We start from the raw sequence: 20,754 nt of genomic DNA, 5'->3' as shown, positions 1-20,754 counted from the left end.
GGCAGTCACAGGGGACTCTTACTACAAACTGAGTGATGGAATTGCGACATCTGCCGGTAAATCTGAATTCTGCATTCACACAGGAGATGCCAAACGACTGCTCAATGCTCACACACACTCAGAGGATAAGCACACCGTGTCAGCACATGAAGAGCAGCGTGCTCGTGAAGGTGGATTGAGAACATGGACTGCTCAAGAAACAGAATGCGTTTTGGAGGTTGGGTGAACCTGTATCTGTTTTAGCCTAACTTACATGTTTCATCTGCTTTTGTTGGTGAAGATTTGCAGGAGGCATGGAAACTAGAAACCACCCATATATTATGTGTGTAGGGGAAAGCTGGTACAAAACAAAATCATTAACAGCTTGGTTTATGAAAATTGGCGCGTATTCTGTCACTTTTGGTGGCGTCAGGACGCACTTTTATGACGCGGTAGTATGTCACAGCAATTAATTGCATACTTGTCAAATTATACTTAGGTCAGTTTTTTAAAGAATGTTTAATAGAACGCAGCCCAAATTTAAGTGGGTGCGCTAAAAGCAAAGAAGGAGGACTGGCCTTGAAATATGATAAAAGTGAGTGTCCAAAATGGGCGGGCCGGTTCTAAATAATAATTAGTTCTAAATAATAATTTCTGTTTCAACTCTTAATTGTTTGTTTTCAGTTTGGCTTCTATTAAAGTCCTCCGTGTCATTCATTATTCTGTAAAGTAGTGTTCATACTGCTACCAAAAGCAACGCATTGGTCACGTGGTTTCTCCGCGGTGATGAGAATGCACGAATCACATTTCTGTTTTAATGGATTAAGGCATATTCTATTGGGAGAAATACAAAATGTTTTTCCAAAAAAAAAAAAAAAAAGCTTAGCTAAACAAAACTTAATACAAATACAAATTGCAGCAAAAACATGTGCAATTAAAATATAAATAAATATATGAAAACAAATACGACACAGGGGTTTATCATCAAAATATTATGCAGCTTGAAAACTTTGTTGCTATGCATAAATTGAGGATTTTAAGAAGATCGACAATTCCTTCTGGAAATGCGAGATAATGATAGCATTTTTTAAATGAACTGCAATTATATTTAAAATTATTAGCCGAAACCACAATATTATTATTAACCAAAAATTAAACATCAGAATTTAGTGTGGGATATATATATATATGTATGTATATGTGTGTGTGTGTATGTGTATGTGTATGTGTATATATATATATACACACAGTGGTGTGAAAAAGTGTTGGCCCCCTTCCTGATTTTTTTATTTTTTAACTTTAATGTTTCAGATCATCAAACAAATTTAAATATTAATCAAAGATAACACAAGTAAACACAACATGCAGTTTTTTATTATGAAGGGAAAACAAAATCCAAACCCACATGGCCCTGTGTGAAAAAGTGCTTGCCCCCTAAACCTAATAACTGGTTGGGCCACCCTTAGCAGCAACAACTGCAATCAAGCGTTTGCGTTAACTTGCAATAAGTCTGTTACAGCGCTGTGGAGGAATTTTGGCCCACTCATCTTGGCAGAATTGTTGTAATTCAGCCACATTGGAGGGTTTTTGAGCATGAACCGTCTTTTTAAGGTCATGCCACAGCATCTCAATAGGATTCAGGTCAGGACTTTGACTAGGCCACTCCAAAGTCTTCATTTTGTTTTTCTTCAGCCATTCAGAGGTGGATTTGCTGGTGTGTTTTGGATCATTGTCCTACTGCAGAACCCAAGTTCGCTTCAGCTTGAGGTCACGAACAGATGGCCGGACATTATCCTTCAGGATTTTTTGGTAGACTGCTGAATTCATGTTTCCATTTATCACAGCAAGTCTTCCAGGTCCTGAAGCAGCAAAACAGCCCCAGACCATCACACTACCACCACCATATTTTACTGTTGGTATGATGTTCTTTTTCTGAAATGCTGTATTACTTTTACGCCAGATGTAATGGGACACACACCTTCCAAAAAGTTCAACTTTTGTCTCGTCAGTCCACAGAGTATTTTCCCAAAAGTCTTGGGGATCATCAAGATGTTTTCTGGCAAAACTGAGACGAGCCTTTGTTCTTTTTGCTCAGCAGCGGTTTTCGTCTTGGAACTCTGCCATGCAGGCCATTTTTGCCCAGTCTCTTTCTTATGGTGGAGTCATGAACACTGACCTTAACTGAGGCAAGTGAGGCCTGCAGTTCTTTAGATGTTGTGGGGTCTTTTGTGACCTCTTGAATGAGTCGTCGCTGCGCTCTTGGGGTAATTTTGGGGTAACACTTTTTCACACAGGGCCATGTGGGTTTGGATTTTGTTTTCCCTTCATAAAAAAACCCTTCATTTAAAAACGGCATGTTTTGTTTACTTGTGTTAACTTTGATTAATATTTAAATTTTTTTGATGATCCGAAACATTAAAGTGTGACAAACATGCAAAAAAATAAAAAATCAGGATGGGGGCCAACACTTTTTCACACCACTGTATACAGTGGGGCAAATAAGTATTTGATACACTGACGATTTTTCAAGTTTTCCCACTTACAAAGAATGGAGAGATCTGTAATTTTCATCGTAGATACACCTCAACTGTGAGAGACAGAATATTTTAAAATCCAGAAAATCACATTGTATGATTTTTGAATAATTTCCATATTATTGCATGAAATAAGTATTTGATACAATAGAAAAATAGAACTTAATATTTGGTACAGAAACCTTTGTTTACAATTACAGAGATCAGATGTTTCCTGTAGTTCTTGACCAGATTTGCACATACTGCAGCAGGGATTTTGGCCCACTCCTCCATACAGGTCTTCTCCAGATCTTTCAGGTTTTGGGGCTGTCGCTGGGCAACACGGAGTTTCAGCTCCCTCCATAGATTTTCTATTAGGTTCAGGTCTGGAGACTGGCTAGGCCACTCCAGGACCTTGAAATGCTTCTTACGGAGCCACTCCGTAGTTGCTATTGCTGTGTGTTTGGGGTCATTGTCATGCTGGAAGACCCAGCCACGACCCATCTTCAATGCGTTTACTGAGGGAAGGAGGTTGTAGCCCAAAATTTCGCGATACTTGGCCCCATCCATCCTCAATACGGTGCAGTCGTCCTGTCCCCTTTGCAGAAAAGCACCCCCAAAGCATGATGTTTCCACCCCCATGCTTCACGGTTGGGATGGTGTTCTTGGGATTGTACTCATCCTTCTTCCTCCAAACACGGCGAGTGGAGTTTATACCAAAAAGTTATATTTTGGTCTCATCTGACCACATGACCTTCTCCCATGCCTCCTCTGGATCATCCAGATGGTCTTTGGCAAACTTCAGACGGGCCTGGACATGTGCTGGCTTGAGCAGGGGGACCTTGGGAATTATGTAAGTCTGCTATTCATTGACTATAGCTCAGCTTTCAACACTATAGTCCCCATCAAGCTGGCTTCTAAACTCTCAGACCTCAGCCTAAACCCCTCACTCTGTGACTGGATTCAAGACTTCCTCACCGGCAGACCTCAAGTGGTGAAAGTTTGCCAGTTCACCTCAAACTCCATCACCCTGAACGTAGGAGCCCCACAGGGCTGTGTCCTGAGTCCCCTGCTCTACTCTCTCTACACGCATGACTGCGTGCCCTCTCACAGCTCCACATCTATTGTCAAATTCGCTGATGATACTGTGGTTCTGGGCCTCATCTCCAACAACGATGAGACTGCATACTTGGCTGAGGTAGAGAGACTCACATCATGGTGCCAGGACAACTGTCTCTCTCTGAATGTGAGCAAAACTAAAGAGCTGATCATGGACTTTAGGAAGAGACAGCAACAGCCCTACAGTCCTCTTATGATCAGTGGGACCCCTGTGGAGAGGGTGAGTAACTTCAAGTACCTCGGTGTAGACATCTCCGAGAACCTGACTTGGACTACACACATCCAAACACAGGTTAAGAAAGCCAGGCAAAGACTGTACCACCTGCGACAGCTGAGGAAATTCAGGGTCTCACCAGCAATCCTGAAAACTTTCCATTCTGGGACTTCCATTCTGGGACTACAGAGAGTTGTGCGCTTAGCTGAGCGCATCTCAGGGTCTGCTCTCCCCTCTCTGCAGGACATCTACCTCAAACGCTGCAAAAGTAGAGCTGTTAAAATTATCAAGGACTCAAATCACCCTGGTAACCGGCTATTCACTTTGCTTCCATCTGGTAAGCGCTTCCGTAGCCTGATGGCAAAAACTGAGAGACTTAGGAGGAGCTTCTTCCCCCAGGCCATCAGGCTCCTAAACTCTAACTCTGTGTCATAACATCACATGGCTCCATGTAAATATCACCATATCAATAAGCTATTCATAATTTGTTCTACCTCATATTGCTGCTATTCAAATACCCTGTACAACTTTTTGCACATTCCTCTTATTATTATCTAAGTCAACAACATACTGTCCTGCACATTTATATTTATATTTTTTATATTTTATTTTATTTTATTTTTATTTTTTTTCTACTTTTCTTTTTCTTAATATTTGTATACTTTATAATTGCACTGTCCTTGGAGCGGACCTGACCCACATTTCACTGCTGGTTATACTCTGTATAATTGTGTATGTGACAAATAAAAATCTTGAATCTTGTGCGCGCTGCAGGATTTTAATACATGACGGTGTAGTGTGCTAGTAATGGTAACCGTTGAGACTGTGGTCCCAGCTCTCTTCAGGTCATTGACCAGGTCCTCCCTTGTAGTTCTAGGCTGATCCCTCACCTTTCTCAGGATCATTGATACTCCACGAGGCGAGATCTTGCATGGAGTCCCAGTCCGAGGGAGATTGACAGTCATCTTGAATTTTTTCAATTTTCTAATAATTGTGCCAACAGTTGTTGCCTTCTCACCAAGCTGTTTGCCTATTGTCCTGTAGCCCATCCCAGCCTTATGCAGGTCTACAATTTTGTCCCTAGTGTCCTTAGATAGCTCTTCGGTCTTGCCCATACTGGAGCGGTTGGAGTCTGATTGATTGAGTGTGTGAACAAGTGTCTTTTATACAGGTAACAAGTTCAAACAGGTGCAATTAATACAGGTAATAAGTGGGTTGTAATTTGTAATAAAAACAGTTTTGTTGGGTTCCTGCTCATGTTGATGTAGAGGGTAATGAGAAGGCAGATGAGATTGCAAAGAGAGCGCTGAAATTAAATGAGAATGAAATTATGAAAATTCCATTTGGAAAAGGTGAGGCCAAATCATTAATCAAAAAGGCAGTGAGGGATTTATGGCAGAAGAAGTGGGAGACGCTATTATAACATACAAAAATCAATCATGGTGGAAACATTTAAAGGGAAGTGTAGAAAAGAGGAAGTGATTCTTGCAAGGTTAAGACTTGGACACACAGGATTAAAATCAAATTTGTATTTAATGACAAAATGCATTTCTGATAAATGTGACTGTTGTAATGTACCAGAAAATGTTGAGCATGTCATTTTGTGGTGTAATAAATATAGTGCAGAGAGGATAATTTTACGTGACAAGATGTATGGATTAAAACGTGGATGGAATTTGGAAGGGAATTTAGGAAGGAATGAGGGATTGCTGTAAGGCTTTATTTCTTTTTCTAAGAAATACAGGATTAGATCAGAAAATATAGGTAGGTTATAATTCAAAAGGAAAGGAAATAAAGAGGAAGAAAATAAAGAGGGATAAGGAAGGGAGGAAAAGGGGAAGATAGGTGCAATGGAAAGAAGAGGGGGGAATGAAAGGAGAAAGGGAAAAGAAAGAAAATAAATTAAGAATATATAGTTTTTGTTTTTTAACTAAAGCATATAAAACCCTGCTGTTACACACTCCTGTGCAGTAGGTGGCGGTACGCACCTATAAATGCTGGTTTGCGATCCGCCATTAAACTAAAAGAAGAAGAATAAGTGAATGAGTGCAGGAAAGGAGGGCTTCTTAAAGACAAACTAACAGGTCTGTGAGTACCAGAATTCTTGCTGGTTGGTAGGTGATCAAATACTTATTTCATGCAATAAAATGGTAATTAATTATTCAAAAATCATATAATGTGGTTTTCTGGTTTTTTTTTTTTTATATATATTTAAATATATTCTGTCTCTCACAGTTGAGGTGTACCTACAGTTGAGGTGTACAGATCTCTCCATTCTTTGTAAGTGGGAAAACTTGAAAAATCGGCAGTGTATCAAATACTTATTTGCCCCACTGTATGTGTGTGTGTGTAATATATATATGTGTATGTATGTATATATAATATAGTTTTTACAAAGACTACATATGTAAAAATTATTAATCAATGGTAAAATGATTCTTGAAAATTGCATTTAATGTGCTAATTTACAAAAATCACAAATATATTTTAAAATATAGTAAATATATAGAGTGCCTTACTGCCTACATTTATTGGATATTAGAATATTAAAATGTTAATCTATGAGTCGAAGGCCCGGTTTCACAGACAGGGCTTAGACTAAACCAGGATTAGGCCATTGTTCAATTAGGAAATTTAAGTAATTTTTATTGACATGCCTTAGAATAAAACATTACTGGTGTGTATTTTGAGACCAAACAAAGGCACTGATATATTTTAAGATCAGTCAGTGCAAGTTTCTTTCAGTTAAAACAGCTCAGATTTACACTTTAGTCTGGGACTAGGCCTAAACCTTGTCTGTGAAACCGGGGGTAAATGTATGTGTTCTAAGCAAGTTTTTAATTGATTTATTCAAAGTCATTAAATCAAAGTCATTTTCTTCACTTTTTTACAATTGAAATAAAAAGACCAAAAATTAAGAAATGTTAATTATTGCCCATTTTATTTCAGTTGTAAAAAGTGAAGAAAATGCATTTTTGAGCTGCATAGCGTCTCCTAGAGGACATAGGAAACAATGGAGTCGTTGAGTCTAGTTCCGTATTCTCTTGGATTGGTGGAGGATTATCTGATTGAAGAAGTACATGAGCAGAGCTGGAGAGAGCCTGTGCCATCCGCTCATCTGAGAGGAAAGACTAGTCCAAAAGCCTGAAGCCTCCATAGGACACATCAACCATCTGACATCTCTCCATTTACTCCAATACAATCTCAAAAGAAAAGGTAGGCGTTGTATATTGAGTCGCGATCGTTCAAAATAGCTGGTAAATCACATTACAGCCGCTGTTGTTTTATTTGACGTTTCCTGTAAAGTACTACCCTTATTGAAGAAAACACCCTTAAAGTGATACATACATTTTGAAAAGAAACCTCGGTGGTCATATATAAACGACATGTGTTAATGTTGCATACTTGCATTATTAATTTTTACGACAGATCGACCACAGGTTCGTCTAAACCTTCGTTATGACTCAATAAAACATTCGTTTAAATGTGTAAAACAGGACTGCACGCGCTGTATTTGACCTTTGTCCTAATTGTTTTGTTTCCTAACCAGTGCCAGTTTGTGGAACTGCAATTAGACGTTGAAACATTTGTTAATAGTGACACAATTGATGCGATACACTTAATGAATAAAATATCCGTGTCATATTACACAATGGCTGCCTGTCTGTCAGGTGCTGTTACTTTAGTTGCATGAGAATAGCTGATGACTCTCACAAAAGCTGGTACATCAGTACAGAGATAGTAACACCATATAGTGATTGTACTTGCGTGGTAGTTCAGGGTACTTAAAAGGGTACCATGTCCAAAGATACCACAGTATTACCATGCACATCTGATAAACTAAGGTATTAGTATAGCCATTTATGAAAAACTACACAAACTGCAGACTTCTAGATCTGAGGTTTGTGTTCATTAGTCTGCAGGCTCAAAACCACTGTTCGTTAAAACAGGTTTAAGGCAAAAATGCTGATTCACTGGTTGTGTAACTTTTCTCAATGGAATCTATTCCTCTTTCGGGGAGTAAGTACTGATCCTACTATACATGTTAACATATAACCGTCATTGGTCTTGCAGGGTCCAAAATGTCTCAGAAGATTAAAGCAGGTTCTGTCGTCGAGATGCAAGGAGATGAGATGACCAGAGTAATATGGGAGCTCATAAAAGAGAAACTAATTTTCCCTTATCTGGAGCTCGACCTCCACAGGTGAGATTAAGTGTGTTACGTTCACAGCAGGTGAGTATTTCCCTCATTATATCTGATTTCCCTTGTGAATACTCAGGTTTAAGCCTGTGTGTTAATCTGATTTAATGTCACTTTGCTGCCAATTAGTCATTTCTTACCCATAGCGCTAATGTTAATGCCATATTAATACTTTTTGCACTATGAAATCATTTTCAAATAATTTGTAAACTCATTTCAAAATCTTTTTATTTCTCTGTTATAAAATAATTTATATTTGAATTGTGTATAAAAAAAGTGTGTATATTAAATTATATATAAATAATTTAATGTTAATTTTATTTATCTTTGATACTGATATTGTAACTTAATAGTTTTCAATTATTTAGATATTTATAACCAATATAAACTTGCCACAGACTTATTTTAGTGACATAACTGTACATTACTAACAATAATCATGCCATTGAGCAGGTTCCTGTCAGGTTTTACCAATATAACATTCCCTGTTGTACAGATGTAGTAATCCTCAAGGCCAAAGGGAAATGGTATCTTCCCATTAGTTAGCACTTTTATTACCTAACATCACTTTCTGTGCTTTTCCGTGTTATGAATTGTCAGCATCTGTACTTTGAACTTTATAGGTTATGGTTTGATCTGAGTGGCTCTTTAACTAGAAAGACCTGCTTTTTTTGTTAAAAAAAATAAATCAAGTGTTTAGCATTGTGCATGAACTTGACCTGGAGATTTGAAGAATACTTGCAAGGTAAAAAGTCGGTCGGTTATTGGTCTGATAAGAGTATTATCAGTATGTTAGCAAAAAAGGTGTTGTCACTTAAGGGGGGATTTCTTCACGCCTGTCCATTTAGTCACTTCCACTGAACTTTGGACCGGTCTTTGAGCTTTTATCGTAAGATTGTTTGCGTATTTTTACTTGTCATTTGTGCTTTTAGTTGCATTGTTGAATGCCATCTTTGCATCACAGCTTTGCATTGATGGATTGAACAACGTCTGTGGCAACTCTTCAAAATGTATGTTAAATTGTTTTGAAGTCCTCTAGCGCCACCTACAGTTTTTCAGAATCATTATCATACCAGGGAGTGGAAGGAAAGTGGGTGAAAGATCACAGCATGCTCAACACAATAGTGAGGACACAGAACAAGGAAAGTATGGGAAAGATCCTCCCCCTGCCGGCAGTGCTGTGTTGTAGCTCAGTCATGCTCTCTCCAAAGTGTGTTGTTAAGGCTGTCACTCTGTTTCTAGCTAGTTGTAGAGTCTCTGTGAGGACGCCTTCATTAGTTCAGTCACGCATATGCTGAACAGATGAGGCCTTTCATTTGCTTTCAGCTGCTCAGAGCACTAGTGAATTTAAATGAATGTGGAAAATTTTATTTTGAAGATGCATGACTATTCAGACATTTTAAGGCATGTTTTGGTAGCTGGAAATCGCAAAGCATTCATTACCACATAACTGGGTCCACACGGAGTCTGTGCCTTAGAAGTAGCAGAAATTATATATGGAGAGATGTATAATTTTGATATGTATATTTTCTTCCACCCACTATGTGTTTAAGTATGTTCTTGATTTAATTGCTTTTCAAAATACTGTGGTGGCCAAAATGATTAGAACACTGGTCTTTTCACCAGCTTAAAAAGGGTTTTAAGTCAGTTATTTCTATCTTTTGCTGTAGTATGTCTGTAGGAAATATCAGTTTTATATTTCTAAACATTCATTTTGCCATTAATTGTAATAACGCAGTGAGATTTTTGTCTGACAGCAGCCAGTGCTCCACACAGAGATCTGATCTCATCATCATCCAGTCTGTCTGGAATGACATGAAGAAACAGAACAAACTGAGTCAGACTAAATCCAGAAGAACTGTGGCAACATCAAGATGTTTCAAGAGACCTACCTGCAAAGCTACCTGAAAAACTATGTGCAAGTGCACCTAGGGCAAAAGCTTCTTTAAATGCAAAGGGTGGTCACACCAAATGTTGATTTAATTTAGTTACTAGAAGTTAATTGATGAATAAAATCTATTTATGACATTATTTTTGACAGCATCCTCATTTTATAGCATTTTTACACTAGTGGCTAAAACTTTTAACAGTACTGTAGCTTTGCAGGTAGGTTTCTTGAAGCATCTTGGAGACATTGCCACAGTTCTTCTGGATTTATTTTTTAACAGTTCTGCTCTAGCTTCTAGTCCCTAGTCTGCTCTAAAGGTCATTGCACACTGAGTCTAAAATTTTCATCAGAAATTTCACACATTAAAAAATAAATACGACCTCACGTTGTGTCAATCACATTTACACACTGCCTCCAAAACTTTTCGTGAAAAAATTCAGATCAGGTTCGATTTTCTGCGTTTTTGCATCCGTAGCAAGCATTTTGATAAAGGATGATGCATACGAAAATTTCGAATTCGGTGTGCAAATTTAACACCATATTTAAATGCTTTCTGCAGAATTCCACAGATTTGTACCCCTATGTTTAGAGAAGATGGAAACACATGTAAACTACTACTGTACAAAACTGTTTTCAACACTGATAATAATAAAAGTTCTGCTTTGTGATCACAGGAATAAATTACATTTCAAAATATATTCAAATTCAATCAGTTATTTTAATTGTAATAACATTTTGTCTGTTTTATCACAGTAATAAAATAATTGTTCTATTTCAGTTCACTAGAATAGTGTGACTTTGTGCTACATTACCATGGCACTAGTTTCCCAATGACCTCATTTAAAGCGTGCCATGGGACGCCATCTGTCTGACTGGTAGCATAGTGTAATGTAGTTCTGAGTCCAACTTTACCAATTTGGCTGCCACTGTGAGCTAGATTGTAGGCTTTTATTTTTTAATTGTGGATGTTTTTATAGTAAAGAATAATGTACTGTAAGCAGAAATGTAGGAACTCAAAGCAGCTCATAGGTGTACTATGGTTATAAGCTATGAAATGTATTTTTCCCATTTCCATTTGATTCAACATCAATAACATTTTCTTGAATAATAGACCTTTGTAGTTATTTGTTTTTGTCCACTAAAATGTAATTTGCAATAAGAACATCATAGAATGGCTCACATAGTTTAGCAAAACTCAAAAGGTTTCTATTTTGCTTTCTGTTTGGTAGCTATGACCTGGGAATGGAGAACCGCGATGCCACCGATGACAAGGTGACTGTTGAGGCGGCAGAGGCTGTGAGGCACTACAACGTTGGCATCAAGTGTGCCACCATCACTCCTGACGAGAAGCGCGTGGAGGAGTTCAAGCTCAAGAATATGTGGCGCTCTCCCAACGGAACAATCAGGAACATCCTGGGTGGCACTGTGTTCCGAGAGGCTATTATCTGCAAAAACATTCCCCGCTTGGTTCCTGGCTGGATCAAGCCTATAATTATCGGCAGGCATGCACATGGAGACCAGGTAAGGTGCTCTTACTCATTAAAATATCTGTAAGCCTAATTGTGAATTTGTTCTGGGTTTTTGTATATTTTATCATACTTTCTGCTGTTTTATCAAAGTTCACATTATACCCAAGCAATCGTTATTGAATAGGGGATGCATGATATTATCGGACAGATATCGAAATCGGCCGATAATGGCTTTAAATGTAAATATCGGTATTGGCCCGATATGAAAAATTATGCAGATATGTCTTGCCGATAAGAGGAATAAGTTAACTTGCATGTGCTCAGGGTGTGCTAGTAGTGATTAGATCACGTCAACAGTGTGGCTCATTCTTGAAGCAAAGTTTTGTCTGAATGATGATTTTATTCACTGTTTTGGATCGCTGCATTTAATCTGTGAAAGCACGGACGCGTTCGGTGTGTGATTGAGCAAACAGTAATAACACGTGCAGCAGCAGCAGTGACAGCCTCCCCGGGTCATAATGCCCGCTCAGTAATGAGCACAGTTGCCAACTCTCGTGAGACAAATAAGCAACCGCAACTTCAAAAACAAGCGACAAAAGAACAAAACTCATCTCCAATCACCTGTGAGCAGAATATGATTGGAGAGATGGAAAAGGAGAAAAGCACAAGAGCTTCAAAGGGGAGCTGTAACATAGCCACATATTTATAGCCTAAAACATATAGAGGTCATTCTTGGGTCATCAATGTGGCGATATTTGTTTTTAATTAATTATAAAGAATTCCAAGCACCACAAAACTGCTCCTTCCCACAGCCATGTATAGCGGGAAAGTGCTTTATTTTTGTCAAAAACGGGTTTTTCTACCATTTTAAAATAATTTATACATAACTCTCAAATAAATGACATAAAAAAACTAAATGCCAAATAAACGTCATAGAAAAATATATAAAAAATATTATATTAAATTATATATCAAATTATAATATATTATATTAAAAAGGAAATATTATATTCTATAATATTATTAAAAATATTATAAAAAAGTAAAAAAAATCATTAAGCTGACATGTATATTCATGAAGTCAAAAGGTAATCTAATAATGTGGTCTAAGTTTAAATGTAAAAAAAAATAAAATACATTTTAAGACATCTTGCCATACCAGGCTATTCGAACCAAATGTATTTACTCAGTATTAGGATATGACTACTTGTTTTTTTTATTACAGCCCATGATAATTAATACATAACAAAAACATTGTAAAAATTAGGCTAAAAGAAAGTCGTCCCTCCTCTACGTCTACTTCTATCATCGCTTGGATTACAGCGTCATGCGCCTTCTTTTTGAATGTGATTTTTCTCCAATGAGGGGGCGGAACATATGGCAAATTACACTACGCACTTATATTATTACACTGGTTGGCTATTAACTGCAAGCAGACAGTGTGTCAATCTATTCATTGGAGAACACGGCGAACATAAATAAAGAAACAAAAAGTTGCTTGTCAGATTTCCCTAACAAGCAACCATATTCTTTTAAATAAGCCCAAAAAACTGCAGTCTGCGACCAGGGATTTCTTTCACGCAACTTTACAAAAAAAGAAGTCCCTTATAATACGCAGACTTGGTAACTGGTAAGGAGTCTTAGCACAGACTCTGTTGGCCTGCTTCTAATAAAATGAAAGCAAAATACACAACTATTATTTAGACTGTTTCTGATTAAATAAGTAGTAATTGATGTCATAAAATGAGTATGTTTTGATTTAAAGGTCAGAAGCTATAGCTTACATGAGGAGAAAAAGATCACAGAGATGCCACTTGTAAATTAAATTATTTTATATATACTGATTTATTCACCGTGTAATTTAATTTTTAAACAAATCTTAAGATCTAAAATAATTTTTACAACTCTTTTGCTTTAGACCATCAACAAATGTTAAATCTTAAAATAAAATGTTAGGGTTAACAGTGTTAACTTAACACTGCATCTTTCTGGGGGAAAAAATTTGCGATTGATATAGAATTTATTTATAGATATTTTCAAAGCTTCAATTTAAAAAAACCTTCATTATTGTTTATTTAATTCTAACAAATAAGTTATTGTTAAAAACTAACCAAAATGAAAAATATTTTGCTTATAATTTCTGCACAGGAGAGACTTGGTGTTGTTTCCAAAGAAAAGGAAATATATTGGTATCGGCCAAAATTTGAAAGTTGAAAATATCGACATATCGGATATCGTCAAAAATCCAAAATCGTGCATCCCTATTCTTTAATATCGGTGAAATCGCATTACAGGTAAAAGGTCTCCTGAGATAATCTGTCGTTTTCAATTTTAACAGTACAAGGCCACAGATTTCGTTGTTCCTGGTCCTGGAAGAGTGGAAATGACATACACACCTACAAATGGAGGAGAGCCACTCAAGTTTGTTGTCCATGACTTTGAAGGTAGCTAACAATGATTCAGAATTTCAGTTGTAATTAGTAAATCATCCAGGTAGTTTTTGCATACTATTTTATGAACACTGTAAATTCGTACATGCTATTCTTTTCACATGCCAACCCCTCAGAGGATGCCAACGCTCAGACAATATACAGAATTACCAAATTTTGCTAAAATAAGTTAAATATATGAAGTTTCTGCAATATATAAATATATTGTGGAAACTTAATTTCCTGTAGAGCTGCTTTGCAACGATTTGTATCATAAAAAGCGCTATACAAATAAACTTGAACTCTGTTTTGTACCTACTTTATAGGAAGTATGCGATTTTGAATGCAGCCCTTCTGTTTGTCAGAGATGCCTAAATGTCTCTTTATGGTGATGTCATGGCAGTGGACTGTCACCTGTGAGAGCATTGAGCATGTTTGTCTTGTCAGTGTTACAGTATGAGGCCACATGGCCAGATAAACACTAACTGAAATAGATGTTGTGCAAAGATTTGATATTTGATTTGAAATTATTGGAACATAGCCTAGTTGTTTCTAAATAAAATTGGCACAAGCATATCTGCTTTTAGACCAGGTTTTCTTAATGTGTGATTACGTATGTTTAGGTACTGGTGGAGTTGCTCTGGGGATGTACAACACCGACAGCTCAATCCGGGACTTTGCTCACAGCTCTTTCCAGATGGGGTTGAACAAAGGCTGGCCGATGTACCTCAGCACCAAGAACACCATTTTGAAGAAATATGATGGCCGCTTCAAAGACATTTTCCAGGAGATCTATGACAAGTGAGTCTTCAATGAAATGGTTGTTTTATGAACTGTCACTGAATAAATTCCCCCTGGTAATCAATGTAGTTACACAGGGTTTTTTGAATGAAAGAAAATGAGTCCTAAATCACCTGTTATAAATTTCATTTTACAGGCTTACAGTTGGGCAAAAAAGTATTTAGTCGGCCACCAATTGCGCAAGTTCTCCCACTTAAGGCGAGACACTACAGGTGAATAGGGTAAAATTTTTAACTAGCAGATATCACCATGAAACTTTCCCAGTTGATTACCTACATTAAGATGAGAAAAAAATGTATTACAAAGTTTCTGTAATTTTATGTTTAAATATGCAAATTAGTCAGTATCTAATTAAATATGCGCTAATTTGCATATATTTTAAAAAACGAAATCTCAGAATTGGATAAAGCCAGGTTCAAAATTCTTTTTTCATTGTGTTCACATATGAGATGGGAAAAAAATTACAGAGGGATTTATGGATATCTACTTTTGTTATCCTGTAAATCAGAATATACTGTCAATAGCCTTAAAAAATGTATTTTCGCCATGTTTTTTGGAATAAAATGTTATATAAATCAGGCTAGGAATAATATATTTACAAATCCCTCTGTAATTGTCTTCATAATATAACTAGGTACAAGACTGGAAAGTTTGGTGTATATAGGTGCTACTGAAGTGGAGATTTCGGACTTGGAGTATGAGAGAAAAGTCATTTTGAGAAAACGGGCTTTAAAGATTTATATTGTAAAAATCCACACATTTTTATATGAAAACATTGCTAACAAGCAAAACAACTGGCCAAGTAATTGTTTATAACAATGTAGACCATGAACAATGACAACTGAATAAAACAACATTGCCAAATAAGACCTTCAACTAACCACAGAGAACCACAAATACAGACACAAACTTATCATCAGAACTGCAACTCTAGTCATCTATGTCCATCGGAACACAAAGTTCACCCATGAGGGTTGAAAGCCTAGCTCTCCATGCCTGCACCATATGTAGGCCCCTCACCCCTCTCTTGCTGATGCCTTTTCAGCTTTTTAGCTGTGCTCAGAGTCTTTCTGCAACGTTTTACACTCTCAGACCGGATGGATTCAGCTTTTGTGATCCTCAGCATGTCGGTTTCCCTGATGGTGGTGACGGTAACGACAGTGCTTTCCAGTCAAAGCTTATCCATAATGGCAAGCATGGCAGAGGCCCCCTCATTAAAAGTTGAAATGGCCATACTTGCAGCTGCCTCAACTCTACTCTTACCTACAAACACTGTTTTTGGACAGCGGGCCCAAATGACGGAGTTGAGGCACTCATTCGCATTTTGAGTGCCACCATGCTGCATGCGCTGCAGCAGGCTGTCACTTGACATGCGGTGGTATACAGGTATCAGCTTCTGGCCCACCTCCCGAGACAAAAAGTTTCCTGCATGGAGCCTGTGGCTCTCTGGAGTTTCTCCATTTTCCTCCGCTCTCCTATACCAACACCAGGACAGGTTGCACCTGGTGTGCAAGGGGACTTCGTCACAGGACATGCTATGGAGGAGATCAGCCCAGATCTCATTTTTCATTTTCTCTATGGAACCCTGGTTATTTAAAATTGCCCCCCTGCAATAATTTTGTAATGTTTTACATTTTTTGGCCGTTAATTTTCCCAGACCCTTCCCCCCCAATTTGCGTTCAGCACTTAATTTTCGTAGTGCTGTGCCCATACGCTTATGGGCATGGTTGATGCATTCTAATTTTACTACCTCATGCCCAGGGTATGGGTTGAGGGATACCACCTCCCTGAATGCAGCACTGTCCCCATCTGACAGCATCTGAATGTATCTCAGCTGGTGGCGACTCACAGACCTGGCCCACATCCTCTTCGCTGCCTCCTGCTCCATAGCCTTGCTTGAGCCCCTAAAATTTTGTGCACAGTCATGCGTTTCTCTCCAGCTGTCAATTTCCTCATCTGTAATCTTTCCCTCATGCCTGGCAGCTTCTTTAAGGGCACAAGCATGGCAATAGGAGGATAGAACCTCAAAGTCGATCACCAGTCCCGTAAAAATATGGATGCACACCCCGATCCCATAGTGTGATGTGAACCCTCTTTTCTGCCAAGTGCCATCAAAAGACACACTGATATTTATCACCACATCTGCATCCTCTCTCAGCAACTCTGCCACATCTGCATCAATATCTGCATAAGCCTGCCTGACCTGCTCCCTGGTCCTGTGAAGTGACTCAATACCTCTCTCAATTTATGCCGCTAAAATGAAATGTGTATTGTATCAATAACTGTTCATTTGTTTTGTTTTATAGATACAGCACACAGAAATCTGTACTGTAAAAGTAAAACTGACCACCACAACATAATGAATGAGATGGCACTTTATTCTATTCTTATAAATAAATAAATATTTCATCCATACAAAACAAATACTGTTACAGTAATGTTATAATATGTTAGAAGGTGGTAACAGCCACACGTATTGGGCTATTTCTGACATTAGAAATTCTCCCATCGACAGCTTACGTTCAGATGCGCTTCCCGAGGCGGGCATTTCACTGGGTAATCCATCACTAATTTTCCTTTTCCCCCTTGCAAGTGACAACTGCTGTACTCTTTTCGATGATTGACGCGAAGTCATTTTCATTAATTCACTCAAAAGATCCCGCGGAAAGCTTAACCAAACAAGGAAGCGTCAACGCATACCATGTCATGTGACGATTCTGAACGAATCACGTTGTCAGAAATTGTCTTCAGCCAATGAGATTGCGCATTTAGAGTTAAATCCCCTCTTTTACTTTCACGATTGGTTGCTGATAGAAAGGAAATGACCATATTTGGATCCGACAGCATTGTAGAGAAGAGAGAGAGCTTTCCAGCAGTATACGTGATGACTGGGTACAGGCAGAGATCGCGGAGCAGCATGTTGATTTAGAACGCCAACTTTTGTTGAATTTATGAGAAATCTACAGACGCAAACAGACAAAGTGCAGTAAAATAAAGACCTAAATGTGTATTTCGGACTTTTTTTCACCACAAGTCTGAAAGAAGACATGTTATTGAAGACAAATATCCAAAAATCTCAAAATTGACCAATAAAAAAAAAAACGATGTTTTTGCCTGCCGTGTCTCGCCTTAAAAAGATGAGCGAGGCCTGTAATTTTCATCATAGGTACACTTCAACTATGAGAGACAGAATGGGGGGAAAGAATCCAGGAAATCACATTGTAGGATTTTTAATGAATTAATTGGTAAATTCCTCGGTAAAATAAGTATTTGGTCACCTACAAACAAGCAAGATTTCTGGCTCTCGCAGACCTGTAACTTCTTTAAAAGGCTCCTCTATCCTCCACTCGTTACCTGTATTAATGGCACCTGTTTGAACTCGTTATCAGTATAAAAGACACCTGTCCTCAAACAGTCACACTCCAAACTCCACTATGGCCAAGACCAAAGAGCTGTCGGAAGGACACCAGAAACAAAATTGTAGACCTGCACCGGGCTGGGAAGACTGAATCTGCAATAGGCAAGCAGCTTGGTGTCAGAAATCAACTGTGGGAGCAATTATTAGAAAATGGAAGACATACAAGACCAATGATAATCTCCCTCGATCTGGGGCTCCACGCAAGATCTCACCCTGTGGGGTCAAAATGATCACAAGAACGGTGAGCAAAAATCCCAGAACCACACGGGTGGACCTAGTGAACGACCTGCAGAGAGCTGGGACCAAAGTAACAAAGGCTACCATCAGTAACACACTACGCCGCCAGGGACTCAAATCCTGCAGTGCCAGACGTGTCCCCCTGCTTAAGCCAGTACATGTCCGGGTCCGTCTGAAGTTTGCTAGAGAGCATTTGGATGATCCAGAAGAGGATTGGGAGAATATCATATGGTCAGATGAAACCAAAATATAACTTTTTGGTAAAAACTCAACTCGTTGTGTTTGGAGGAGAGAGAATGCTGAGTTGCATCCAAAGAACACCATACCTACTGTGAAGCTGATGTGGAAACATCATGCTTTGGGGCTGTTTTTCTGCAAAGGGACCAGGACGACTGATCCGTGTAAAGGAAAGAATGAATGGGGCCATGTATCGTGAGATTTTGAATGAAAACCTTTTTCCATCAGCAAGGGCATTGAAGATGAAACGTGGCTAGGTCTTTCAGCATGACAAACACACCGCCCGGGCAACGAAGGAGTGGCTTCGTAAGAAGCATTTCAAGGTCCTGGAGTGGCCTAGCCAGTCTCCAGATCTCAACCCCATAGAAAATCTTTGGAGGTAGTTGAAAGTCCGTGTTGCCCAGCGACAGCCCCAAAACATCACTGCTCTAGAGGAGATCTGCATGGAGGAATGAGCCAAAATACCAGCAACAGTGTGTGAAAACCTTGTGAAGACTTACAGAAAACGTTTGACCTCTGTCATTGCCAACAAAGGGTATATAACAAAGTATTGAGATGAACTTTTGTTATTGACCAAATACTTATTTTCCACCATAATTTGCAAATAAATTCTTTAAAAATCAGACAATGTGATTTCCTGGATTCTTTCCCCCCATTCTGTCTCTCATAGTTGAAGTGTACCTATGATGACAATTACAGGCCTCTCTCATCTTTTTAAGTGGGAGAACTTGCACAATTGGTGGCTGACTAAATACTTTTTTGCCCAACTGTAAATGTTAATCAATAAAAAAAAAAATTCCTTCAAAGATTTTCTGGCATCAAAGTACAAACATCGTAATCCCATATGCCCACATTGCAGAAGATGACTGAACAGCAAACAATGAAAAGTAAATTCAGAAAAAAAATTATAAAAGAGCATTCTGACACTGTGTGTGTGTGTGTGTTGCAGAGAGTACAAGGCTCAGTATGAGGCCAAAGGTATCTGGTATGAGCATCGGCTGATTGATGACATGGTGGCTCAGGCCATGAAGTCTGAAGGTGGTTTTATCTGGGCCTGCAAGAACTATGATGGAGATGTGCAGTCAGACTCTGTAGCTCAGGGTGAGTAAAACTGCAGTAAAATTACAATTGATAATCATCTTTTGCACACCACCAATGCCAAAACATTGTCTGAAAACAGGTACCTGAATGAATTGTGTAGCATTGAACACACGCATGTTTTGCCCTCAAAGTTTTGGAACAGTAAGGCCAATTCTTTTATTTTTGCTGTAGACTGTAAACATTTGGGTTTGACATCAAAAGATGAATATGAGATGAGAGATTAACATTTCAGCTTTTATTTACAGGTATTTTCATCTGGATCTGATACACAACTTAGAAGATAGCACCTTTTGTTTGAACCCACCCATTTTTCATGTTACCAAAATTATTGGAACGTGTGACTGACAGGTGTATTTTGTTGCTCTGGCATGTCCTATTAATTGATTATTCAAACAATAAATAGCACTGAATGTCTGCGCTCAGTTTCAGATCCGTGCAGACTGCATTTATAGTTAGTTAGACGTGTAACCAACATGAAAACCAGAGAGGTGTCTATGGGTGAAAAACGAGCAATTATGAAGATGAAAAATCAATCAAACCATTGCACAAACACTGGCAATAGCAAGTACAACCATTTGGAATCTCCTGAGGAAGAAAGAAACCACGTGTACTAAGTAATATACCTCAAACGGGTAGATCAAGGAAAACATCTGCAGTTGATGACAGAAACATTGTGACATCTGTAAAGAAAGACCCTAAAACAACTGTTAGTGACATCAGCAACAACCTCCAGAGGGCAGGAGTGAAGGTATCACAATCTACTGTTTGCAGAAGACTTCATGAACAAAAGTACAGCGGCTACACCAGAAGATGCCACTCATTAGCAAGAAGAATAGGAGACGAGCCTCAAAAATTCTGGGACAAGGTTTTATGGACTGATTTTATGGACCAAAGTGATGGAAAGGCTAACGTTTGGAGAAAGAAAGGATCTGCTCATGATCCCAAACATACAAGCTCATCTGAAACACAGTGTACACAGGTGTACATTATAGTACACATTACACAAGTAATATAATGGCTTGAGCTTTCATCGCTTCTTCTGGGACAGGCTCATTAATCTTCATTAATGATGTAACACATGATGGCAGCAGCAAAATTAACTCTGAAGTCTACAGAAATATTTTGTCTGACAATTTAGCCCGCTGACA

General features: G+C 38.4%; 1 protein-coding gene across 2 annotated transcripts in view; it reads left to right on the top strand.

Moving 5' to 3' along the window:
- The first annotated feature begins 77 nt into the window (after positions 1-77).
- Positions 78-20,754, top strand: part of LOC306877293 (isocitrate dehydrogenase [NADP] cytoplasmic) — a 32,782-nt gene continuing 12,105 nt past the window's right edge. The window contains exons 1-8 of one of the 2 annotated variants that reach the window (XM_079428975.1): positions 5,843-5,939; positions 6,061-6,105; positions 6,775-7,041; positions 7,900-8,029; positions 11,144-11,435; positions 13,722-13,827; positions 14,436-14,613; positions 19,455-19,606. In XM_079428975.1, the coding sequence (XP_079285101.1) occupies positions 7,908-8,029; positions 11,144-11,435; positions 13,722-13,827; positions 14,436-14,613; positions 19,455-19,606 (850 nt within the window). In that variant the 5' untranslated portion in view covers positions 5,843-5,939; positions 6,061-6,105; positions 6,775-7,041; positions 7,900-7,907. Of the gene's footprint in view, positions 218-5,842; positions 5,940-6,060; positions 6,106-6,774; positions 7,042-7,899; positions 8,030-11,143; positions 11,436-13,721; positions 13,828-14,435; positions 14,614-19,454; positions 19,607-20,754 lie in introns of those variants that run through there. The other variant, XM_079428976.1, reaches the window with a different exon arrangement.

Source organism: Barbus barbus, assembly GCF_936440315.1.
Source record: "Barbus barbus genome assembly, chromosome: 11".
Lineage (NCBI taxonomy): Eukaryota > Metazoa > Chordata > Actinopteri > Cypriniformes > Cyprinidae > Barbus > Barbus barbus.
Note: the sequence above shows the minus strand (reverse complement) of the source record. Positions and strands in the feature narration are given on the sequence as shown.